The sequence below is a fragment of the Perca flavescens genome, chromosome 3 (assembly GCF_004354835.1).
Source record: "Perca flavescens isolate YP-PL-M2 chromosome 3, PFLA_1.0, whole genome shotgun sequence".
NCBI lineage: Eukaryota > Metazoa > Chordata > Actinopteri > Perciformes > Percidae > Perca > Perca flavescens.
In genome coordinates this window covers 5,884,487-5,907,686 of record NC_041333.1, presented here as the reverse complement: position 1 = coordinate 5,907,686, position 23,200 = coordinate 5,884,487, and the positions used below count along the sequence as shown (strand labels likewise).

The 23,200-nt window shown below is 45.4% G+C and overlaps 1 protein-coding gene across 1 annotated transcript in view; it reads left to right on the top strand.

Annotated features, from left to right (window-relative positions):
- Positions 1-23,200, top strand: part of fat3a (FAT atypical cadherin 3a) — a 217,489-nt gene that overhangs the window by 184,574 nt on the left and 9,715 nt on the right. Inside the window, exons 18-26 of the mRNA XM_028573344.1 lie at positions 2,618-2,761; positions 6,917-7,114; positions 10,414-11,215; positions 11,658-11,792; positions 11,958-12,112; positions 12,658-12,888; positions 17,261-17,507; positions 20,628-20,781; positions 21,925-22,607. Coding sequence (XP_028429145.1) covers positions 2,618-2,761; positions 6,917-7,114; positions 10,414-11,215; positions 11,658-11,792; positions 11,958-12,112; positions 12,658-12,888; positions 17,261-17,507; positions 20,628-20,781; positions 21,925-22,607 — 2,749 coding nt within the window. The remainder of the gene's footprint in view (positions 1-2,617; positions 2,762-6,916; positions 7,115-10,413; positions 11,216-11,657; positions 11,793-11,957; positions 12,113-12,657; positions 12,889-17,260; positions 17,508-20,627; positions 20,782-21,924; positions 22,608-23,200) is intronic.

Sequence of the window (23,200 nt, the reverse complement as noted above, 5' to 3'; positions counted from 1 at the left end):
TTTACCAACCTGGAAGTGAAACCATCAGAACCCAACTCTAAAGTCTCGGATTAATGAGCACTATTCTCATGAAATAATTCTGCTTGCAGCAGCCAAGCTGTGCATGGTCAGCTAAAAATCTAGCTTCTTCCTTTGTGTTTCATTCAACTGATATGAGCTCCATCCTCATGTTAGCAGTCCTGGTAAAGCCAGATGTGATGACCATAGGTATCAGTGGCCCTGGTACAGCCCAGACAGATGTGATGACTGTAGGTATCAGCTGAGCGTCTGCCTGCAGCATCAACAGCCAGTGAACTGAGCTGCTGTAGTGAGTGTAGGCCATGTCTGATGGGATGAAGGAGCCCGTTGGCCGAGATGAGAGCCCTGGGAGGTGGATCCCTGACCACATGGCAACTAATCACACTTGAATAGTAAAACACGTGCACAAAGCAGCTCTGCATATCAGCTCTTTCATTTTCAGCAGGAATAAAAATGGAAGGCATGAACAACCCCTGCCTGCTTCCCCCCTACTCAGCCTTTTTCTTTCTTCCTCATCTTCTGCTTCTTCCTCATCTCCTTCTCCTCCGCACTGCTTGAAAACTTCAGAAATGTTCATATTCCCATCATAAAGTATTCAAGAGTGCAGTCGATGAGCCGTCTGAGCGTGCTCAGAAAGAGTGCAGGGACGTGTGGGGGATCAAAGCTTTTGGGTGATGAAAGTGAGTTTGGGGTTATCACACAGAGAGCAGCAGCTTTCTCTGTGTGTGTGTGTGTGTGTGTGTGTGTGTGTGTGTGTGTAGGGTTAGTGTGTGTTTTTACATATGTTTCCTTCTCTCATTTCAATACTGGTTCCCCCTCCCCCCTTTCTCTCTGCTAAGCAGGTCATAGCTGTTTACTACTGAGGTTTGTTTTTCATATGTGCCAGGCAGCAGAATATTGTTTGTTGCTTTTGCATTTCTTCTCGGCACGCTTCATTAGCTGCTTGTTATAAAGCAATATGGAGAAACAGACAAAATATCCAAGGGAACAAGAAGTATTTGTATGTATGTATGTATGTATGTGTGTGTGTGTGTGTGTGGGGGGGGGGGGGGACTTAAACTCTCCTTCAGAAAACCACATATACAAGCACTTGATTTTATAATCTGAAACTGTGATCCAGTGAGTTTGGAGGAAGCCTTGTCTCTGCTACTCGGGGCCAGTAAGGACTAGCTGTGGACACAACATGGACATATCGTCACCTTTTAATATATACCGTAGCTAATGATAAAGTTCATAATGTAACCATGAGATGAAGAAGACATACTTTATAGATCCCCCAAGGGGAAATTACACGTTTTTCACTCTGTTGTTACTTTGTTTTAACATATTACACACAGGCCTGAAATACACACACATGCACATGCAGCTATCCATGCACTAATGCAGAGATGTCAGAGTGAGGGGGCTGCCCATTGACAGGCGCCCCGAGCAGTTGGGGGTTTGGTGCCTTGCTCTAGGGCAGGGGTCACCAACACGGTGCCCGCGGCACCAGGTTGCCCCCAAGGACCACATGAGTAGCCCTCAGGCCTGTTCTAAAAATTTAAATTGGATATTGATATTATCTGTTTCCCACCTTGTTAAGTCATTGTTGATAATTATTGTGAGAAATCATTAACATGATCAGTGTCTTCACATAGATGAGTATCATTAATCATTAATAATCATATATAACTAAAGGCAAACTGAGCACATTTGTTATTTCAGAAGAGTGTATCAAACTGGTAGCCCTTCGTATGACTCAATACCCATGAAGTAGCTCTCAGTTTCAAAAAGGTTGGTGACTCCTGCTCTAGGGCAACTAAGGCAGCCTCTGCAGTGCCCAGGACTGGAACTGGTCTACGTACTTGGTCCGCACTGGGACTTGAACTGGAAGCCCTCCGGTTCCCAAGCCAAGTCCCCACAGACTGAGCTACTGCTAATCCCCCCCAAAAAATGGACATAAGTGGTAGGCCGTACACAAATGCATTGGCCTGTGACTGAAAAGGTTAAAAGAAAATTCATAGTTTTGTCCATTATTCTATACATAATAACACTGTACTCTCCCTGCTGAGATATTGAAAGTCAGTAGTAGTGTAGTGTTGGGAGTCAGAAGATCAGCTAGGTGAGAAACAAATCTCCAGGTTAGACAAACTAGTTTCTTCAACAGGGGCCACCAAACCGTTTAATACTTTTTTTTAAAATGTTTTTCTTTAAAAAACAATAAAATGAATCCAACATATTATTAGACAAGATATATCGGCCTAATTTTGGAAAAGATTTTTTTAGTTAACACTACATTGATGATAGCTGGCCTACAGGTACACAGCCAGTCCTCTACTGCCACCATCAGGACACAGATTACATGTTCCTGTTGTCCAGCATTGTTTTAAATGTGATAAACATGACATCCTCTCCAGCCATAATCCATTCAATTCAATTTAATTCCACTAAAAATCTGTTTTACCAACCTGACCAAGAAATCTGTATTTTCTGGCCAAGCTGCTGAACATGCCTTCAGATACTTAAGGGTGACATCACAGGTGTTATATCCATTATATATGTTTTGGTTTTATTTTTTAATGGTTTATATTATATTGTTCCATTGTGTCGGTCCTTGTAGGTTCCCAGCTACTCGTTGGTTGTCAGAGCTCTGGATAGTGGAGTCCCAGCCATGTCCTCCACTGTGATGGTCAACATTGATATCTCTGACATCAATGACAACCCGCCCACCTTCTCCCCTGCCAACCTCACCACTGTCATACAGGTAAACCTAACCATTGACATGTTATCAAGCTATAAATCCAGGACTCTGTGTGTGCGTATGTGTGTGTGTATGCAAAAGACAATGTCACACGCAGCACACTGTTGCAAGGCTCTGTACAGCGGCGGGGGCGGGGAGTTGCTACATCGCTTGACGGCTCATTGATTGCAGTTCATGGCTGTGCTACCAACAGAGAGCCTACGAGCCTCTGTACAGCAGAGCGCTTATTTCAATTCAATTCAATTTTATTTATAGTATCAAATCATAACATAGGTTATCTCGAGACACTTTACAGATAGAGTAGGTCTAGACCACACTCTATAATTTACAAAGCCCCAACAATTCCAACAATTACAGTAATTCCCTCAAGAGCAAGCAGTGCGACAGTGGCGAGGAAAAACTCCCTCTTGGGAAGAAACCTCGGAAAGACTTAAAAAAGTGACTAGCGACAAATCTAGTGACTTTCTGTAGAAGACACTGCAGTATTGTATGGCGAGCCAGAGCTCTCTTCTCTCTCTTGCGGCCGCCACCGTCACCTCTCTCTGTCTCTGCTGTTCAGTGACTGAGCAGCAGCAGCAAGCTTATGGCGCGCCGTTAAGGCAAGGCAAGGCAAAGCAAGGCAAGGCAATTTTATTTGTATAGCACAGTTCAAGCAGCAGTGCAATTCAAAGTGCTTTACACAAGACATAAAGACCCAGTCAAAAATTCATACAAATTGGTAACAGATAAAAAGCAGAAAATACGAAGAAGAAGAAAAAAAAAAAGGAAAATGAATTAAGAAAATGAATTAAGAAAAGGCAGTTTTAAAAAGAAAGGTCTTCAGCCTTGATTAAAAGAGCTGAGATTAGGTGCCAACCTACAGTTTAGCGGTAGTTTGTTCCAGATGTACGGACCATAGAAGCTGAACGCAGCTTCCCCCTTTTTTGTTCTGGCAAGCAGACCTGTCCCTGATGATCTCAAAGATCTCTGCGGTTCATAGTGTAGTAGCAGATTCGAAAGGTAAATTGGTCCTAAACCGTTTAGTGACTTATAAACTAACATGAGTATTTTGAAATCTATTCTTTGGTGCACAGGAAGCCAGTGTATAGACTTCAGAACTGGAGTGATGTGATCTATTTTCTTGGTCTTGGTAAGGACTCGTGCAGCAACGTTCTGAATCAGCTGCATATAATGTTTAATAGACTTTTTGGGAATACCTGTAAAGATACTGTTGCAGTAGTCAAGTTTACTGAAGATAAAAGCATGGATAAGTTTTTCCAAATCCTGTTGGCACATAAGTCCTTTTACCCTTGCTATATATTTAGTTACTGACCTAATGTGGCTGTTAAAATTCAGGTCAGAGTCCATAATTATGCCAAGATTTCTTGTTTTGTCTGTTGTTTTTAACATTGTTGATTGAAGATGAGCGTTGACTTTTAATCGTTCATTTTTTGGTCCAAAAATGATCACCTCTCTTTTATCTTCATTTAATTTTAGGAAATTCTGGCACATCAGAGCAACGGTAGTTGATAGATTAAACTTCTGCCGTATCCGGTCGGCAAAACTCCGAACACATCTTCCTTTTCTAAGAATGACTTCAGTGCTTAACTCCACTTCTCACTGATGGTCTTGTTTGATTATGAAGGCCATATAGAGGCATAAGTATTAAATTGAGACAGTTTCATAACCAGTTAAAACTCCTTGCTGCTTTAATAGAGCCCTTTATAAAGCCAAATCAGTGTAAGTGATGGGGGACGAACTCAACAGTCCTCATTCTGTGCTAATCTTTTGCACAGAATGTAGTATGCAATATTCCAAAGTTTATTTGAAGCTAATATGAGGCTTCAGTCATCTGAGTTAGACAAATCAAGTGGCTATCATCCAAAGTTACTTCCCTATAGTGTTCACAGTATGTGCGGAGCTGTAGTGGAGGGTGCAAAGTGCAAGGGAATTGCAAATGGAAATGGCAAGGACTTAGCAAACTTTAATGAAGCAGGGATTCGTTTAAGTCAAACAATTTACCATCTTGCCATCAGGATGTTGTGGAGGGACTGACTACAATGATATATCCCCTAGGGATGTTAACCGATGACCGTTTGACCGGTGGTCAAAATTATTGTTAGTCGGTTAAAAAAATAAAAAATGATCTCTAAATTAGGCAATTATAGATATTGGAATAAACGCTACTACAGTTAGCCATCTCATTCCAATTTTTTTTTTTCTGTGAAGTGAAATAATCCTTCACGCAAAATTTTTCATAAGGCATAAAAAAATAATAAAAAGATTCGTTGCAAACTAAGAAACAGACTACAAACTGACATCTTTCATTTTAGCTTGTTTGTAAAGTCGCTATTTGCAGAGTAGAGCTTTGTTTGCACAGCGCGGTGAACAAGAGTGGACAGCGCATGAAGAGCAGACTGAAATATCGGTTTCTACATGTTTAAATTTGCCTGTAGAACAGATAGGTGGGTATTGATAAATATTGACTCTTTAATCATGCAGGGTTTATTGTAGGCTTCTTACAGTTAACGATTGTACCGTTAGTTCATCTGCGCCAGCGGAAGTAAATAATGTATAAGCTGTAGCTATCGTTTCCAGCCAGTTACCGGTACATGTGCTGCGTGAAGTAACGCACACACCTCGGCTCTGCTGTGCGTGTGTGTGTGTGTGCGCGCACATTGCTGTTCAGAATCCCGTCTATCTTCCATAATGCAACGCTTGTATCAAAATGAATTGTGTTGTGAAGTTGTCATTAGCTTCACTGCTGTTAGCCACCTCCAATGAGCCCCAGGGACTTGCTGTAACGTTAGAGCACTCTAAAGGGGGTTTACCTTTCATTTGATCGTGTTTGCTTGCTACGTTGCCATCCTCTTGAACGACATTAAACACAACATATAGTTCATGAGTGGTTTCATCTGCCCTGTTTAACGTGTTGAAGCTCCCCGGCGGCGCAGTAGCGCTGTAGCTGGCCGCCGTGGCCGGTGAGGGCTGGTTGAAGGCGCCGTCCTCACGCTGCTGCTGCCGTAAAACTAGACACGGCAAAGTTAAGTGCCGCTGCGGCGACATCGGGTCCTCTTCCAGCATTGCTGGAGGAAAACGGGCATCTTGCATCGCAAGAGTGCTGTACAAAAATGTAATTATAGTTCGCCTTAAACTTTTTATTTGTGTATTTATTTAATTAGTATCATTTCTTCCCCAAATAAATTTGGGTCGCACATTAATTGACAGGGTCGGTTGGAAACCGGAACCAAACAATTAATTTTGTTAGGCCTAATCGCCTGTTTTACACATTCTGAAGGTGCCTGTTTTATCCATAGGTTGTATCCTGTTGCAGTCTATTAGGCAATATTCCGCATAAGATGGGCTTATATTTGGAAACACATTACATCTGCATTTCAGTGGTAACAGATAAGGTGATGATGATCATCATCTTTCTTTATTATTGTTAGCACTACACTCAAACTAAAGCAGCGTCTCTTCGGAGCTGTCATTTTCTCAAATGAGCCGCGGCAATTTTTCTAATGAGCTTCTAACGCCAGACAAACGACTATTTTAAACGCGATCACCTGGCTTGTACCCAAACTATTTCGAAACTAAGGAGCCATTTGTCCTCCGATTACATACAAGCTCCTCTGCGCCGCATTGGCGGGACTTGTTTCGCGCTGTAGGGGATTTAAAAAACGTGACGTGAGTGGAAGGGCGGTGCCGGGGCTGTGTGTGTGTGTGTGTGTGTGTGTGTGTGTGTGTGTGTGTGTGTGTGTGTGTGTGTGTGTGTGTGTGTGTGTGTGTGTGTGTGTGTGTGTGTGTGTGTGTGTGTGTGTGTGTGTGTGATGCGACGCGACAGAGTTGAGAAATTGCAGGCGCGGCTCGAAATGGCTGTTATTTCAAATAGCGTAGCATATTTTAAACTAAACGGTTAACCGGTTTCAACCAGGCTCGGTGACGGTCAAGAACATTTTTAGTTTTCGCCATCCCTAATATCTCCACAGGAAGTGGCAGGCTTAGTCAATACCAATGACTCAATTATACGAGCAGGTGCATCATTTCTGGCTTTGTATTTCTAAGGTACTAAACATTAAATGACTATTCAGTTCTCTTTGAATACATCATGCCAAAACAAACTTCATATAATGTATCCCCAAATATGTTGGTCTTTCTAATGGTGAGTTCCCTCCCCAGGAAAACAAGCCAATCGGCACCAGCATCCTGCAGTTGTCCGTCATCGATCAGGACTCGTCCCACAACGGCCAGCCCTTTGACTTCCGCATCCTGACAGGAAACGAAGGCGGAGAGTTTGTGCTGGAGAAAGATGGAACACTGGTGGCCAATCAAGTGTTCAGGAGGGACCTGGCAACTCAATATGTTATTGTGATACAGGTAGAGTATTTAACGTTCACATGTAGAGCCGCTGTAGTCACTCTTCCCTCCATCACATTAGTTTCACCAATGTTGTTGAATCCGTAGACCCATTTTCGTTTTTGTTTCTTTTATTGCGGGGGATGTTTAGGGGTAGATAGCAGCTCAACAGTATATACCACATAGAATAGAACCTGAGCATGGTGGGAGTTTTCGAGTCATAAATCTGTAATAAACATTGTGCTTTGGTTAGGCGCCTATTCAAAATTTGAAAGTTGTTTGAGACTGACAATATGACCACAAACACTGATATACTGAATATCTTGTAAAACACCTTGATTCTGCTGGAAAATATTCACACAAAGTTAGATCTCCTTTATTTAAAAATATGTATTTTAAGTAATTCCCTCTCCCATACTTTTACAATATACTTTTAAAGGACATCCGTCTATCAGTTATTACATAATTTATCTTAATTATTTTACATCCTAATTTAAATGATATGCTTTTATCAGCAGGCTATTTGTGGCAATCATGTTCTCATATGTATTGTAATATAAAAAAAGTGTAAACAGACGCACACGGGTTATGTCACGCCTGGCCTCCCTCCCTCCTCCTGAGGCATGAACCAAACACTAAACCATATTAAAAGTATTTAACATAAACATGCAGTTGTAGTCAAGGGGGTAAGCCTCTCCCCACAACGCGTACCTCCTATGGCACCATTTTGATGCTAACAAGCAGTCACCCGCCATTAGCATTCCATTGACTGCCATACATTTTGACGTCACTTTGACAGTCAAGCGTTTAAAGACTTTATTTGTCCATTGTTTATTTCTAAAGAAACACGACAATGTATAAAAGGCTCCATTACCTTGTATCTCACGTTATGGCTCCGTAGCAGACGTTTTTGTAAAAATAGGCTAATGATTGTGTCATAACCACGCAACTTACTGTCGAATAGTAGAGGAATTACTGTATAGTACAGGAGAAGCTCGCAGGCAGTTTTGACTTACATTAGCTGTTTAAGTTTAATTACTAATGTTAAACGTACAATATGTAACTTTCTGCCGCTAGGGGTCTCTCAACCAAAACAATGGACGGTAAAACGGGATTTTTGATGACGTTGGGAAGTTGCGTGGAATTATGGGAGTTATTAGTGTTAAACACCTTCGCTGCCGGTTAGAATGCATCAGTTCACGGACAAGTTTACCCATTGAAGTGTATTCACGTTATGTTTATTCATGTTATTGTAATAAAATAGCTGCAGTTTCCCCAACATAATTACGTTTTTCTTGATTAGATTTTTATTTGTTGCTGACAAGTTAGCTAGTGAGCCAGCAAGCTAACAGTAGCCAGCAGCTAAAGCACAACATATTTCACATATCAATGTCACCTTTTGGATGGTTTCAACACCGGGGCGGATGGGGTTTGTTGTAACGCTAGCTAGCTACTAAACGAGGCTGAGAGACGGGTGTGGGTGGGGATTGTCGGGGAAATCTCCGCGATAGCGAGCCAGGACGTTCGATGCCTGTTGTGCAGCAGCAGAACATCTCCCAGCTGACCCGAATTATCTCCCCTTCACTTTTCAGTAATCTTAACTTTTCGTTTTGGTGCTTAACCCACCTTTTGTCGGGTTAATTTAGCTAACCGTAAAGACAGCTAAACGCGAAGGGGGGAGAAATTTGGCAGGGACGAGATTTTCGGCACATACACCGGTAGCGCTACGGAGATGTAGCTAGCTACCGCTATGGATGGCCGCTGTTGTGACTCGGTGCTGGGTCTGATATAGTCTGTTTCCCAACGTTTAATTAAACTGCCGTTAGCGTCGTAAGCGCCAGGCACTGGAGATAAATTCTGGCCGGGGGTTGCTGTAATGAAAGTAGCTGGCTGATAGCTGACTGGGGGCTAACGGTAACTAGCTAGCTATATGTCCCGGGGCTGTTGTCAGCTGTCATCCCGACTGAGTCTCTCTGCGCCGGGGGGGTGAGGCAGACAGACCGGGGTGTGCTACTTTGGCTAAATTAGCATTAGATTAATCGTCTATCTATACAGCTAACGTTAACGTTACTATTGAAGTTATTCGTGGGTTAGCTAGCTCAGTCCTGTTAGCTGTGGTCGAAACAGTCATACTAAAAATAACTTTATTAGCGTGTTGAACGATGTTGTAACCTCATAATGTTACCCACAAAGCTTTAGCATCAACGTTAGCTAGCACATTGTAGCAACGTCAAGCTGGTATCGATATTGAACTTTCAAAATAGATAAGGTCTCTGTTGTATTACTGTGATAAAAAGTGGGATGTAATTAATCACAAAATGATGCTGTATGGCAAAAAAAAGCAGTATTGCGGTTACAAGTATTTTTTTTCTGTGAAATTGTATGATTTACAATTACTCCTGAACGTATCATCTTGGTGCCAGTGTTCTGACGGAAGTTAGAGTAACTGGAGGGTGAAAGGTTATATGACGCCACTGACAGGCGACTAAAGGAAACGTGCCGTGTCTGAAAATAAAATAACAGATTTCTCTGGGTTTGACATTTGGTGGAAACATTTGGGATAGTGTAAGAACACAACTCATAAAAATATATAACATAGGTATGGTCATTTTTAGACATTTTAAAGCAGAAATGTTACATATTGTACCTTTAACTAGCAATTTAGTTAGCAATAATTAGCCTGTGCCTATGTTATCTCCTTACATGTACCTACGCTGTCTGCAAGATTGGGAATGATTGAGATTTCTCTTGGCACAGCTACCAGAAGACTTCCAACTTTCAGACAGGTTGCTCACGTCACATCTACGTCTTCAAGCTCAGTCGGAGGCTGCGCAGTAACACTCAGCCCTCACTGGAAAACTGCTTTTAATAGCCTTCATTGGTCTGTCCAGAGCAATGGGATCTGTTGGTCCATTTATTTTACTGCCTATGGCTGTAGTCCTATTTATTATTTTGTTACTAATAATGCTTTGGTTTCGAAATCCTCCCTATTATTGAGGTCTCATGCCTGGCAAAGTCTGCCAGCAAGGGTGGTGGTCGGAGCACAGATGTAACCAAGGAAACGATTGCTAGCTAGCCAGTCTATGGTCCTACACTACATCTAATGAACGTCCCGTGTTCTCCGGGTCCAAACACATGCGGGTTAGAGTCATTTTTGACTCTAAATCTAGTCACCATGAATAGTATAGGATAGATGGATGTTAAGTGAAAAAAGTAAATATGTCACCAAATAGAGATGTTACCAAGTCATTTCCACTGTCCTCTTCTCCTGTTCTTTGACATGGCTCTTCTCCGTCTTTTCTCATGATGTGCTGTCTCAGGTGACGGACTCGGGGAAGCCTCGGCTGTCCTCCTCCTCCGTGCTGACCGTCAGGGTGATTGAGGAGAGCCTTCACCGGCCAGTGGCGTTGCCACTGGAAGTTCATATCGTCACTATGGAGGACGAGTTTCCTGGTGGTGTGATTGGCCAGCTGCATGCCACCGACGCAGACCCCTATGATGTGCTGACCTTTGGCCATGCCCCTCCAGCTCAGCGCAGTCTCTTCAAGATCAGTCCTCGGGACGGCAAGATCATCGCCCTGGGCGGGTTGGATGCAGGCAGGTACTCCCTCAACGCCAGCGTAAGTGATGGCCGCTTCGCCGTGCCTGTGCCCGTGAGTGTGCATGTGGAGCAGGCGACCCTAGAGATGCTGCGTGAGGCGGTGACGGTGCGCTTTGAGAGTGTAGCACCACAAGACTTTGTGGCGTTGCACCTGAAAAGTGTGTTGAGGGTTCTGCAGCAGGCGGCCGCATCGCAGCAGCAGGACACGCTGCACCTGCTCAGTCTGCAGCCAGTCGGCGGAACGCAACAACTGGACATGCTCGTTGCCGTGGAAACAGCAGGGGGCGGGTACTACAAGGCGGCCTACCTCACCCAGAAACTGAGTGCGTCCCGGCGGCAGCTGGAGGAGGTCGTCCGTGTGTCAGCCATCCTGGATAAGAACTGCTCAGGGCTGGAGTGTCGAGGCGCGCAGTGCGAGCAGAGCATCAGCCTGGACTCCCACAGCCTGGCTACATACAGCACGCCACGGCTTAGCTTCGTTTCTCCACGCTTCCACCGGACCTCGCGCTGCACATGCACTGGTCAGTAAAGTTCATTTGGTGTGTTCCAGAAGAGAGAGCCTAAGTGAAAAGTGGAGCTTCTGTATTTTGTTCCAAAAGAGCAGAGCCTCAGCAGTATGTTGTGTGGCTCGCTTCATACGTCTAGATAAGCACGATAGTTTTTTGAAAAGACAAATAAATATTACTGTTAATTTATTAATTTTTTTTCGGCCTTATCAAACCTGGCCTGATAGAAATACTGTAGGTGGAAGAAATACTTCACAGTTTTAATCTGTGTGCACAGTTTATTAATGCATTCACTCTGTTCATTTGTTAGTGCTGATTTTCAGATTAATATTACATTTTGATCATTTAGCAAATAGTTTTTTAAAGATATAAACTTTATATTTCCTCTCTTGTGTGTGTGTGTGTGTGTGTGTGTGTGTGTGTGTGTGTGTGTGTGTGTGTGTGTGTGTGTGTCCAGATGCCAGCTGTGCGGTCCTGTCAGAACAGTGTGAGGACCAGCCTTGTCCCGCAGACATGCAGTGTGTTGCAGTTGAGGCCAGCAGAGGGCGCTACGCATGCCAGTGTCCACCAGGCAAACTGGGAGAGTGTGCAGGTGTGTGAGCGAGAAAAAGACAGGAAACACACAAAATATACATACAGTATATACTGTACCTGCATTACTCTGGAATATGATTCATTAACCCATACCTCTGTGTGTGTGTGTGTGTGTGTGTGTGTGTGTGTGTGTGTGTGTGTGTGTGTGTGTGTGTGGCAACAGGCCATTCGTCTCTGAGTTTTTCAGGTAACAGCTACATCAAGTACAGAGTGTCTGAGATGCTGCAGACGGAGCTAAAACTCAGCCTCCGAATCCGAACACTGCAAAGCAGAGGGATCATTATGTACACACACACTGAACCCTGCACCATGCTCAAGGTACAAAAACACACACACACACACACACACACACATACACACACACACACACAGGTGCTGGTCTATGCTCCGGCACTTCTTTGCTCTGTGGGCCAGATCCTTCAAAGGATAAAACCAGTGTATATCATAAATCTTTTTTATTGGAGTTAAAGTTATTATAGGCATTAGGATATCATAATTCTTTACATGTAACTTCATGTATAAATATAACAGATATTTCAGACTAGACAAGTCCTTCAGTGCAGTTATACACAACCATAGATGCTAATTGAGTCTGGAAACGCCTGTTTATGCTGGTCAACATTAAAGTTATAAAGTTTTTTTTAATCCATTCATTTGTTAGTGCTGATTTTCAGATCAATATTACATTTTGATCTTTTTGCAAATAGCTTTTTAAAGAGATAAACCTTATATTTCCTGTCTTGCTGTCAGTTGATGTTCTTCATGGTAGTATGGTAGTGAAATAAGTGTGTTTCCTTTCTGTCCTGTGTGTGTGTGTGTGTGTGTGTGTGTGTGTGTGTGTGTGTGTGTGTGTGTGTGACCAGTTGGAGGAGGGGAAGCTGTGGTTCCAGCTAGCCTGTGGCAGCGGTGACAGTCCTGACATGTTGGGCATCTCTGGCCGTCGTATCAATGATGGCAGCTGGCACACAGTGGCACTGGAGCTGAATCACAACTTCAGCAGCCTGGCGCTGGATGACAGCTACGTTGAGCGTCGCCGTGGACCACCATTCCTCCAACCCCTTCCTCCGGACAGAAGCATCTACTTCGGAGCACTGGTCAGTCCATGAGATGCCTCACAGTGCCAGACCTATGTCCACAGTGCCGTGTCAAAGTTTCTATCTGGTAGACGCTAGAATGCTAGTCAAATATTGAATTTAGTTTTTTTACCATGCCAATTATTTTGACATCCATGTCTGTAAATTGCTGCACTGCCAGTTGTTGTTCATGTGAGGCACACACCCTACACACATGGATTGTCATTGACATTCGTCTATGTTTTCGCATCCCAAATAGGTTGTTGTATATTAGAACGTGGTTAACATGTGGAACTGGTCTGTGGTTGTAAAGTCTACAGAAATGATAACCAAAACTGAAAATAAGAAAAATATACTTTACACAGAAGTCCCTGTTCGGATCATACCCTGGTTTAGGAATGGTGGTTCGATGTGAGCTCGGTACAGCGGAACGCATCCAAATGCAGAAGGATGTGTTTCTTTTCATTTATTTTAAAATGGCAGTAGTGCAAGTGTCAAATACAGACACAATCCTCTCGATGGGGACTGAGGTAGTTTCGCCCACTGGCAACTTTGGTACACTTTTTTTTCCCCCCGCTTATCCGGTGTCGGGTCGCGGGGGGAGCAGCTCCAGCAGGGGACCCCAAACTTCCCTTTCCCGAGCAACATTAACCAGCTCCGACTGGGGGATCCCGAGGCGTTCCCAGGCCAGGTTGGAGATATAATCCCTCCACCTAGTCCTGGGTCTTCCCCGAGGCCTCCTCCCAGCTGGACGTGCCTGGAACACCTCCCTAGGGAGGCGCCCAGGGGGCATCCTTACCAGATGCCCGAACCACCTCAACTGGCTCCTTTCGACGCAAAGGAGCAGCGGCTCTACTCCGAGCTCCTCACGGATGACTGAGCTTCTCACCCTATCTCTAAGGGAGACGCCAGCCACCCTCCTGAGGAAACCCATTTCGCCGCTTGTACCCTGGATCTCGTTCTTTCGGTCATGACCCAGCCTTCATGACCATAGGTGAGGGTAGGAACGAAAACTGACCGGTAGATCGAGAGCTTTGCCTTCTGGCTCAGCTCTCTTTTCGTCCACAACGGTGCGATAGATTGAATGCAATACCGCACCCGCTGCGCCCGATTCTCCGACCAATCTCCCGCTCCATTGTCCCTCACTCGCGAACAAAACCCCAAGGTACTTGAACTCCTTCACTTGGGGTAAGGACTCATTCCCTACCTGGAGAAGGCATTCCATCGGTTTCCTGCTGAGAACCATGGCCTCCGATTTAGAGGTGCTGATCCTCATCCCAACCGCTTCACACTCGGTTGCGAACCGATCCAGTGAGTGCTGAAGGTCGCAGGCCGATGATGCCATCAGGACCACATCATCTGCAAAGAGCAGCGATGAGATCCCCAGCCCACCAAACTGCAACCCTCCCCACCCCGACCACGCCTCGATATCCTGTCCATAAATATTACAAACAGGATTGGTGACAAAGCGCAGCCCTGGCGGAGGCCAACCTCACCTGAAACGAGTCCGACTTACTACCGAGAACCCGGACACAGCTCTCACTTTGGTCATACAGAGATTGGATGGCCCTGAGTAGAGACCCCTCACCCCATACTCCCGCAGCACCTCCCACAGTATCTCCCGGGGGACCCGGTCATACGCCTTCTCCAAATCCACAAAACACATGTAGACCGGTTGGGCATACTCCCAGGCTCCCTCCAGGATCCTTGCGAGAGTGAAGAGCTGGTCCGTTGTTCCACGACCAGGACGGAATCCGCATTGTTCCTCCTCAACCCGAGGTTCGACTATCGGCCGAACCCTCCTTTCCAGCACCTTGGAGTAGACTTTACCAGGGAGGCTGAGAAGTGTGATACCCTATAATTGGCACACACCCTCTGGTCCCCTTTTAAAAAGAGGAACCACCACCCCAGTCTGCCACTCCTTTGGCACCGTCCCAGACTTCCACGCAATGTTGAAGAGGCGTGTCAACCAGGACAGCCCCTCCACACCCAGAGCCTTGAGCATTTCTGGACGGATCTCATCAATCCCCGGGGCTTTGCCACTGTGTAGTTGTTTGACTACATCAGTGACTTCCGCCTGGGAAATCGACGACAATCCCCCCGTTATCCTCCAGCTCTGCCTCTAACATAGAGGGCGTATTAGTCGGATTCAGGAGTTCCTCAAAGTGCTCCCTCCACCGCCCTATTACCTCCTCAGTGGAGGTCAACAGTGTCCCATCCTTACTGTACACAGCTTGGATGGTTCCCCTTCCCCCTCCTGAGGTGGCGAACAGTTTTCCAGAAACACTTTGGTGCCGACCGAAAGTCCTTCTCCATGTCTTCTCCAAACTTCTCCCACACCCGCTGCTTTGCCTCTTTCACGGCAGAGGCTGCAGCCCTTCGGGCCCGCCGGTACCCTGCAACTGCCTCCGGAGTCCTCCGAGATAACATATCCCGGAAGGACTCCTTCTTCAGTCGGACGGCTTCCCTGACCACTGGTGTCCACCACGGTGTTCGTGGGTTACCGCCCCTTGAGGCACCTAAGATCCTAAGACCACAGCTCCCTCGCCGCAGCTTCAGCAATGGAAACTTTGAACATTGTCCACTCGGGTTCAATGCCCCCAGCCTCCACAGGGATGCACGAAAAGCTCCGCCCGGAGGTGTGAGTTGAAAGTCTGTCGGACAGGGGCCTCCTCCAGACGTTCCCAATTTACCCGCACTACACGTTTGGGCTTACCAGGTCTGTCCAGAGTCTTCCCCACCCCTGACCCAACTCACCACCAGATGGTGATCGGTTGACAGCTCTGCCCCTCTCTTCACCCAGTGTCCAAAACATACGGCCTCAGATCAGATGAAACGATTATGAAATCGATCATTGACCTTGGCCTAGGGTGCTCTGGTACCAGGTACACTTATGAGCATCCCTATGTTCGAACATGGTGTTCGTTATAGACAATCCATGACTAGCACAGAAGTCCAACAACAAACAACCACTCTGGTTTAGATCAGGAGGCCGTTCCTCCCAATCACGCCTCCAGGTGTCTCCATCATTGCCCACGTGTGCGCTGAAGTCCCCCAGCAGAACAATGGAGTCCCCCACTGGAGCCCCATGCAGGACTCCAGTCAAGGTCTCCAAGAAGGCCGAATACTCCGAACTCCTGTTTGGTGCATATGCACAAACAACAGTCAGAGTTTTCCCCCACAACCCGCAGGCGAGGGAGGCGACCCTCTCGTCCACGGGGTAAACTCCACCACAGCGGGCGCTCAGCCGGGGCTTGTGAGTATCCCCACACCCGCCCGGCGCCTCACACCCTGGGCAACTCCGGAGAAGAAAAGAGTCCAACCCCTATCCAGGAGTATGGTTCCAGAACCGAGACTGTGCGTAGAGGTAAGCCCCACCAGATCTAACCGGTAGCGCTCCACCTCCCGCACCAGTTCCGGCTCCTTCCCCACAGAGAGGTGACGTTCCACGCCCCCAGAGCCAGCGTCTGCCGCCCGGGTCTGGTCCGCCGAGGCCCCTGACCTTCACTGCCACCCATGTGGCATCGCACCCGACCCCAACGGTTCCTCCCACAGGTGGTGGGCCCATGGGCTGGAGAGATGGGAGCCACGTCGCTTGTTCGGGCTGTGCCCGGCCGGGCTCCGTGGCAAACCCGGCCACCAGGCGCTCGCCGACGAGCCCGCCTTCTGGGCCTGGCTCCAGACGGGGGCCCCGGGCTTCCTCCGGGCAGGGTCACTCCATCTCTACCTTGCTTCTTCATTGGGGTTTTTGATGTAAATAGTCATGAAAATAAAAGGAAACGCATTTCAATGAGAAGGTGTCTCCAAACTTTTGGCCTGTACTGTATATCATAACCTAATATAGGGGTTTAAGGCGATGACTGACAGGGGAGCGTCACTGTCCTGTAGGGCCGCCGAGTGCAACGCACCAGGTTCACCAAATTCAGATCAAACTAGGCTTCTGATTACAAATCAATGACTTCTCTGTTCCTGCGGTGCCATCTGACTAGACCCACATTTTTTCTGGCTTGAAAACGGACCAAGCACCACCCCAACTCGCATGTGTCACTCAGCACTACGTCACAGGTTACATTGCTCTGATTGGTTGTTGGTCTATTCAGTTGTGTCCAGGCAATTTCATCTGGAAATCTAAACTGACTAATACGCATTTACGAATTATTTTGGTAATGCCAGGCTGTAGATGTAGCCTGACATGAACGAATAATTACTCTTAGTAAAACTACTGCCTCTACCTCCGTCACTGACACACATGTAGTAACAGAACATGTTGATGGAAACTAAACAAATTAAGTTCCAAGCAATCTACTGTGTGTGTGTGTGTGTGTGTGTGTGTGTGTGTGTGACAGGGTATCTGTGTAATTCATGTGTTCATTTCGGATCCTTCCCTCCCCAGGTGCAGCACCCCAACTCTCGTAGCCTCCTGGACCCCCAGAAGGACCCGCGGGTGCTGGAGGGTTTCCAGGGCTGCCTGGACTCCATCATGCTGAACAATAACGAGCTGCCGCTGCAGAACAAACGCTCGCGCTACGCAGAGGTTGTGGGCCTGACGGAGCTGAAGCTGGGCTGCATCCTCCACCCTGACGCCTGCCTGCAGCAGCCCTGCCGCAATGGGGCCAGCTGCAGCAGCCTGCCCTCTGGTGGTGAGCCCCAGGGAGCACAGCCACTTCACACTGAACAACAGCACTTGGTTATTAGATTGAAAATATTTCAGGAATTTTACTTTAACAATTTAATTCAATTGTTTGAAAGTATTGAAAGTATGAATTACTATTTACCAAATATTGATTAAAGCCTACTTTAAATACTGACAAACACTGAGCATTGAATAGATAATTATATTGGTACTTGGTATCGGCGAGTACCCAAATGTAAGTAATTAGACTTGTACTTGGTCTTAAAAAAAGTGATATTAGTGCATCCCTAGTTAAAATAAACAAAATATGTAATTAAAAAGTGTATGTAGCAGATACAATGTGAGCATACAGGGAACACGCCACATGCTCCTCACTTACACTGTAATGAGCAGAGTATCCCACTTCTGTCGTCACACAGCACTGTGTCCCTGATGTATGCTGTTCACACAATCAAACAAGCTTGTTCCCTAGCCTTTTCTTGGCTGTATTTGACCTTCATTTCAACCTGGTTTTAACATCTGTCCTGAGTGATCCAATCACAGGGTTTCCACGGGGTCTTATAAAGTCTTACATTTGAAATCAAAATTTAAGGCCTTAAAAAGTCTTTGCTAAAATGTTGTGTCTAGGTCTTAAATTAATGTTAAATAGGTCTTAGTATTCCTACATTCATGTAATGCCACCTCTAATGCTCATTGAAATGATCTCACAGCGCTTAAGAATGTTGTTTTTTTTATTACGTGGTGTTTTTTTTTAGCAGTAGCGCCAAGATTGAAAAGTGGCTGATGGTCAGTCCCTGGCAGCACATGCCGCTCATTACAGCGGCATTTGCCGGTGGCTGATGGCATATGCCATTTTGACAGCGCCATAAACCGATCCACTGGCGGCACTGGCCACTCACTACACCGACCTGTGCCGGTTGTGTTCCACCAGCACACCGTTTAACAGCATGTGAACGTGGTAACATTAGGCAACAGTCAGTGAAAAACTGTTAAGTAATTTAATATATGCTTGCAGATGTTCCTAAAGTACTAGAGCTAACATGATCTAACATGGCTATTGTTAGCCTCGCTACCGTAGTGGCTTATTCCCACAGACAGTATGCCACAAACTGTTTACGTTACTCATTAAAAGTGGCCTTATGGGGAATAATAAATTACGTTATGCCTGGTTAATGCTCCAAAATGTGGAGTTTTGTGTGATGGAATGTGTGATCGCGTTCTACTATTTAACATACCAAAGGCGAGCAAAGAAATACAAATATATGTATAATTATACAGTCTACTGGAGGTATCGGCACAAGCCAATCGACATGCAACCAACAGCCAGTTCTGCCGAGCATCAGGCGGCTCCAGTCCCGGCAGTATCTCCACACTGCCTAGGCGAGACCCACACAGCAGCCCGCAACTCCATGTTGCTTTTGGATCAGAGACAACAGAGCAGAGGTGCCCTGGGTTGGGTACCGAAACCAATTGGGTGCCAATATGTATCTACCAGACCGAATAGCAATGCGGATTTCGGTACCACTAAAATACCTGTGCTGCTCTCTGGTGCTCTAAAACAGACATCAGAGGCATCAGAAGCATTGCTGCATGTTTTTTGTTTTTAATGTTGTGACGTCTTAAATTTCATTCATAATGGTCTTAAAAAGGTCTTAAAAAGTCTTAAATTTGACTTGATGAAACATGCAGAAACCCCCGAATCACAAGTGGGCATCTCTAAATATGTGTGTTTCCACCTGGCAGAAGAATGTGTCTTCAAATGCGTCCTCAGTGACGCAGTGTGTCAGAGCCATAACCTTGTGAGCCTATGTGTGTGTGTGTATGTGTGTGTGTTAGGGGTGTGCCTCTCCCTTATAAGACGATCCGATACGTATCTATCATGGGCTACGATACGGTTCAGGGACGATACATTTTAATCTGGAACGATTCAGTGCGATTTGATTCGATGTTGAAAATGATTTGGTGCGATACGATGAGATACGGTGAGATACGATGAGATACGATGAGATACGGTGAGATACGATGAGATACGGTGAGATACGATGAGATACGATGAGATACGGTGAGATACGGTGAAATACGATGAGATAGGGTGAGATACGATGAGATACGATGAGATACGATGCGATATGATGAGATACGGTGAGATACGGTGAGATAGGGTGAGATACGATAAGATACGGTGAGATACGATGAAATACGTTGAGATACGATGAGATACGGTGAGATACGGTGAGATACGATGAGATACGGTGAGATAGGGTGAGATACGATAAGATACGGTGAGATACGATGCGATACGATGAGATACGATTCAATCTGATTCAATCTGATAGATACAGTTAATATTTGTTTAATGTAAACACATTAATTTTAAATTAAAATAGCCAATTCTATAAAAGAAGCATTGCCTACCTTTAAATAAATATATAATTTATAAAAGGGTCCAGGGAATATTAAAGCTAGGACATGCTAGCAGTATAACTTCAACTTAATTAGCTAGCCTTTTATAACCAAATAACATCCATATCAGCTCCATGTTAAATGAAACAGCCTCCTTGCTGCTGTAATCTGAGAGAGTAACTCAAACACAGGTCCACGTTACACAGCCAATGTGAGCACTCCAATAATAATCATATTACAGTTATTATACACATATAATAACTGTTGTGAGCATTAGCATGTGGATAGTGGAATTTAATGCTAATGTAACTGAACATCTTAGAACATATAAACATCAATAAAAAATTTAACACACCCAAATACATATCTATATATATATTCATACCAGTCCAATTTACAATATCCACCATGTATTGCTCTGTCCACTAACTCCAAAAACCAAACCTAGCAGTCAGCATGTTTTTTCTGCAAACCCAAAAAAAGGCACTGATTGGCTGATACCTGCCACCACGAACATGAATAACTAAGTTTCACACATGCCCACACACCGCAGCAGCTTCGTTGGATTGACAGCAAAGCTATAGTCAACCGATCGTCAGCGTCGTTGTTGTGTGTGTGTGTGTGTGTGTGTGTGTGTGTGTGTGTGTGTGTGTGTGTATATGTGTGCCACTGACTGCTCTGAGTTCTTGATGAAGTGTCTCTCCCCTCCTGTGTGTGTCTGCAGGGTTCTCATGCAGCTGTAACCCCCAGTACACCGGAGGGCGCTGTGAGATGGAGATAACGGCGTGTTTTCCCAACCCGTGTCAGAACGCTGGCACATGTAAGCCCATCGGCAACGCCTTCCTTTGCAGCTGCAGGAGAGGCTTCAAGGGCCTGACGTGAGTTCCAGTCCAAACACACAAACTGAACTCAAAGTCCTTCAGGGGTCCAGTCACACACATTTTGTTTGGTTACACACCTCTGGCAGTATCTAGACACTTTGGTTATTTGTTCAGGTTTGGAGACATCTGCCTCCACCCCAATACAACAGAGGTGAATGATCACATTTATAAGAAATGAAAGAAAGAAAGAAAACATCAATGGCTTCAGTCCAATACTTTTAGACCCACGTCAATAAACATCTGCTGTGGCTTAAATACGTAGCCGAGTATAAGGGCAGTTGGATTCTCCTCTCACAGCTGTTGTCTTTTCCTAATTCCTTTTAAATTCTCCTTCACATCTTTCCTTGACCTCATGATGTTTACCATTGGGGTTAAGGAAAAGTGGGTAGGAAAGGACATAGGATGTTATTTTTTTTTGACAATTCGACTGCAGCCAATGTGTGTGAAGATTATACTAAGAAATGTGTGTGTGTGGGATTGTGTGCGTGCGTGCGTACATGTGCGTGCATGTGCGTGCATGTGTGCAATACCAGCACATATGGTCCGATCTAACAAATCGGAATTGGCCTTGAATTATTTACTTTGCCTAAAGAGCTGGGTGTTTCACAAGGAAATGCAACTTTTATACTTTTATTACGTGTACATGACAACTCAAGAACTGTGTACATTTTGACCCTTTTAGTTTACAAAACGTTTTCAGTCAATATATATAAAAGCCCACATAGAGAAGAACAATTAAAAATAACAAATTAAAAAGTCTTTCATTGACGGCACTTGCTGTTCATGACCACAAGGTGGCAATACTCATTTACAGTCAAACATGCTGCCATTAATTAATTATAATTATTTCCTCTCTAGCCTCCACCTGTCACTTTAACATCACTTTGAATGTGTTAAAAGCTAAATGGCACTCCTAACAGCAGCATTATCATATTAAGACAAAGGGATTATGTTGTGAGCCCACTCAGGGACTACTTCTTCTGCAATCTATCCACAGTGCATTTCATCTTACTCTCTGGCTGTGTGGCTTTGGGAAAGCAATCCATCTGGGAGCAGGTCATTGAGCAGTGAGAAGTTATTCATACACTATCATCTCACTCCAGTCTCTTGTCCTCTTTCCTCCATCCCTCCATCCTGCAGCTGTGAGGAAGATGTGAACGAATGTGACCGCAGCAATCCAGAGGGGGAGTGTGAGAACGGCGGCGTCTGCGTCAACACGTACGGTTCCTTCTACTGTAACTGCACAGCGGGCTTCGTGGGCCAGCGCTGCGGCCTGCGGCCCGTGGTGGTCCCCGACATGCAGGCCGGTCACACTGTGGTCGGGAAAGAGGAGCTGATTGGAATTGCTGTTGTGCTTTTTGTCATCATCACTCTCATCATCCTCTTCATCGCTTTCCGTAAGAAGGTTTTCCAGAAGAACTACTCGCGGAACAACCTATCTCTGGTCCAGGACCCAGCCACTGCAGCGCTGCTCAACAAGGCCAACGGGCTTCAATTCAAGAGCCTGCACTGCACACCAGGAGACCCTCTGAACCTGTACTCAGAGCCGGGGTTGCTGGGACCTCCACAAGTCCCTGTCAGGCCCATGACATACACACCCTGTTTCCAAGGAGACCCGCGCTCCACGCTGGGGAAGATGGTGGATGGGTGTGCTGTGGAGCATACAGAAATGAGCACCTTTCACCCCGAGTCACCAAGGATCCTGTCAGGAACCACCAGGAGGGGGGTGGTGGTGTGCAGCGTGGCCCCCAACCTGCCGCCGGTGTCGCCCTGTCGCTCAGACTGTGACTCCATACGCAAGAGCCCATGGGACAGTGATGAAGGTGAGTGTGTGTGTGTGTGTGCTAAAGTCAGAATAAACACTTATATGTTAGAGAGTGTGTTTGTGTGAGTACCCTAAAGTCCCGTACATGCATTTTGTGCCAATGTCCTCCTGCAAACACATGTATTCCACCATCCAGAGAACTGTGATTTGTGATTACAAACTGGTGCCCCCTCCTGTAGTAGGAACCCAAGGTACAGTTGGTTGTGGCCTCTCGGCCGGAGCGTTAGCAGCAGTCCAGCACCTCTGTTTTGGATGGCAACAAATGCATTAATTTAAATGTAATATTGATTGACATCAATTGTTACCACATTCATGTGATATGTCTTTGGACTCTTGACATTGTCAGCAAAGCTGGCCACCAGCTTTGTTCATTAAATGCCAGGATACCACTGTGTAGCTTGATGCAGTTGTCAAGCCATGGACAGTGTCATCTAAAGTAGCTGCTTGGATCTAATGCAGTTTTACAAAGAGTAATACATTTCCTGTTAAATGGAACGGTGTGTTATCTTTGAAATACCTTTTGATATAGGTTAAAATGTTAATATTTTGAGCATGGAAGTCTTTTACTATCAGATATCTGCTCATAGCGAG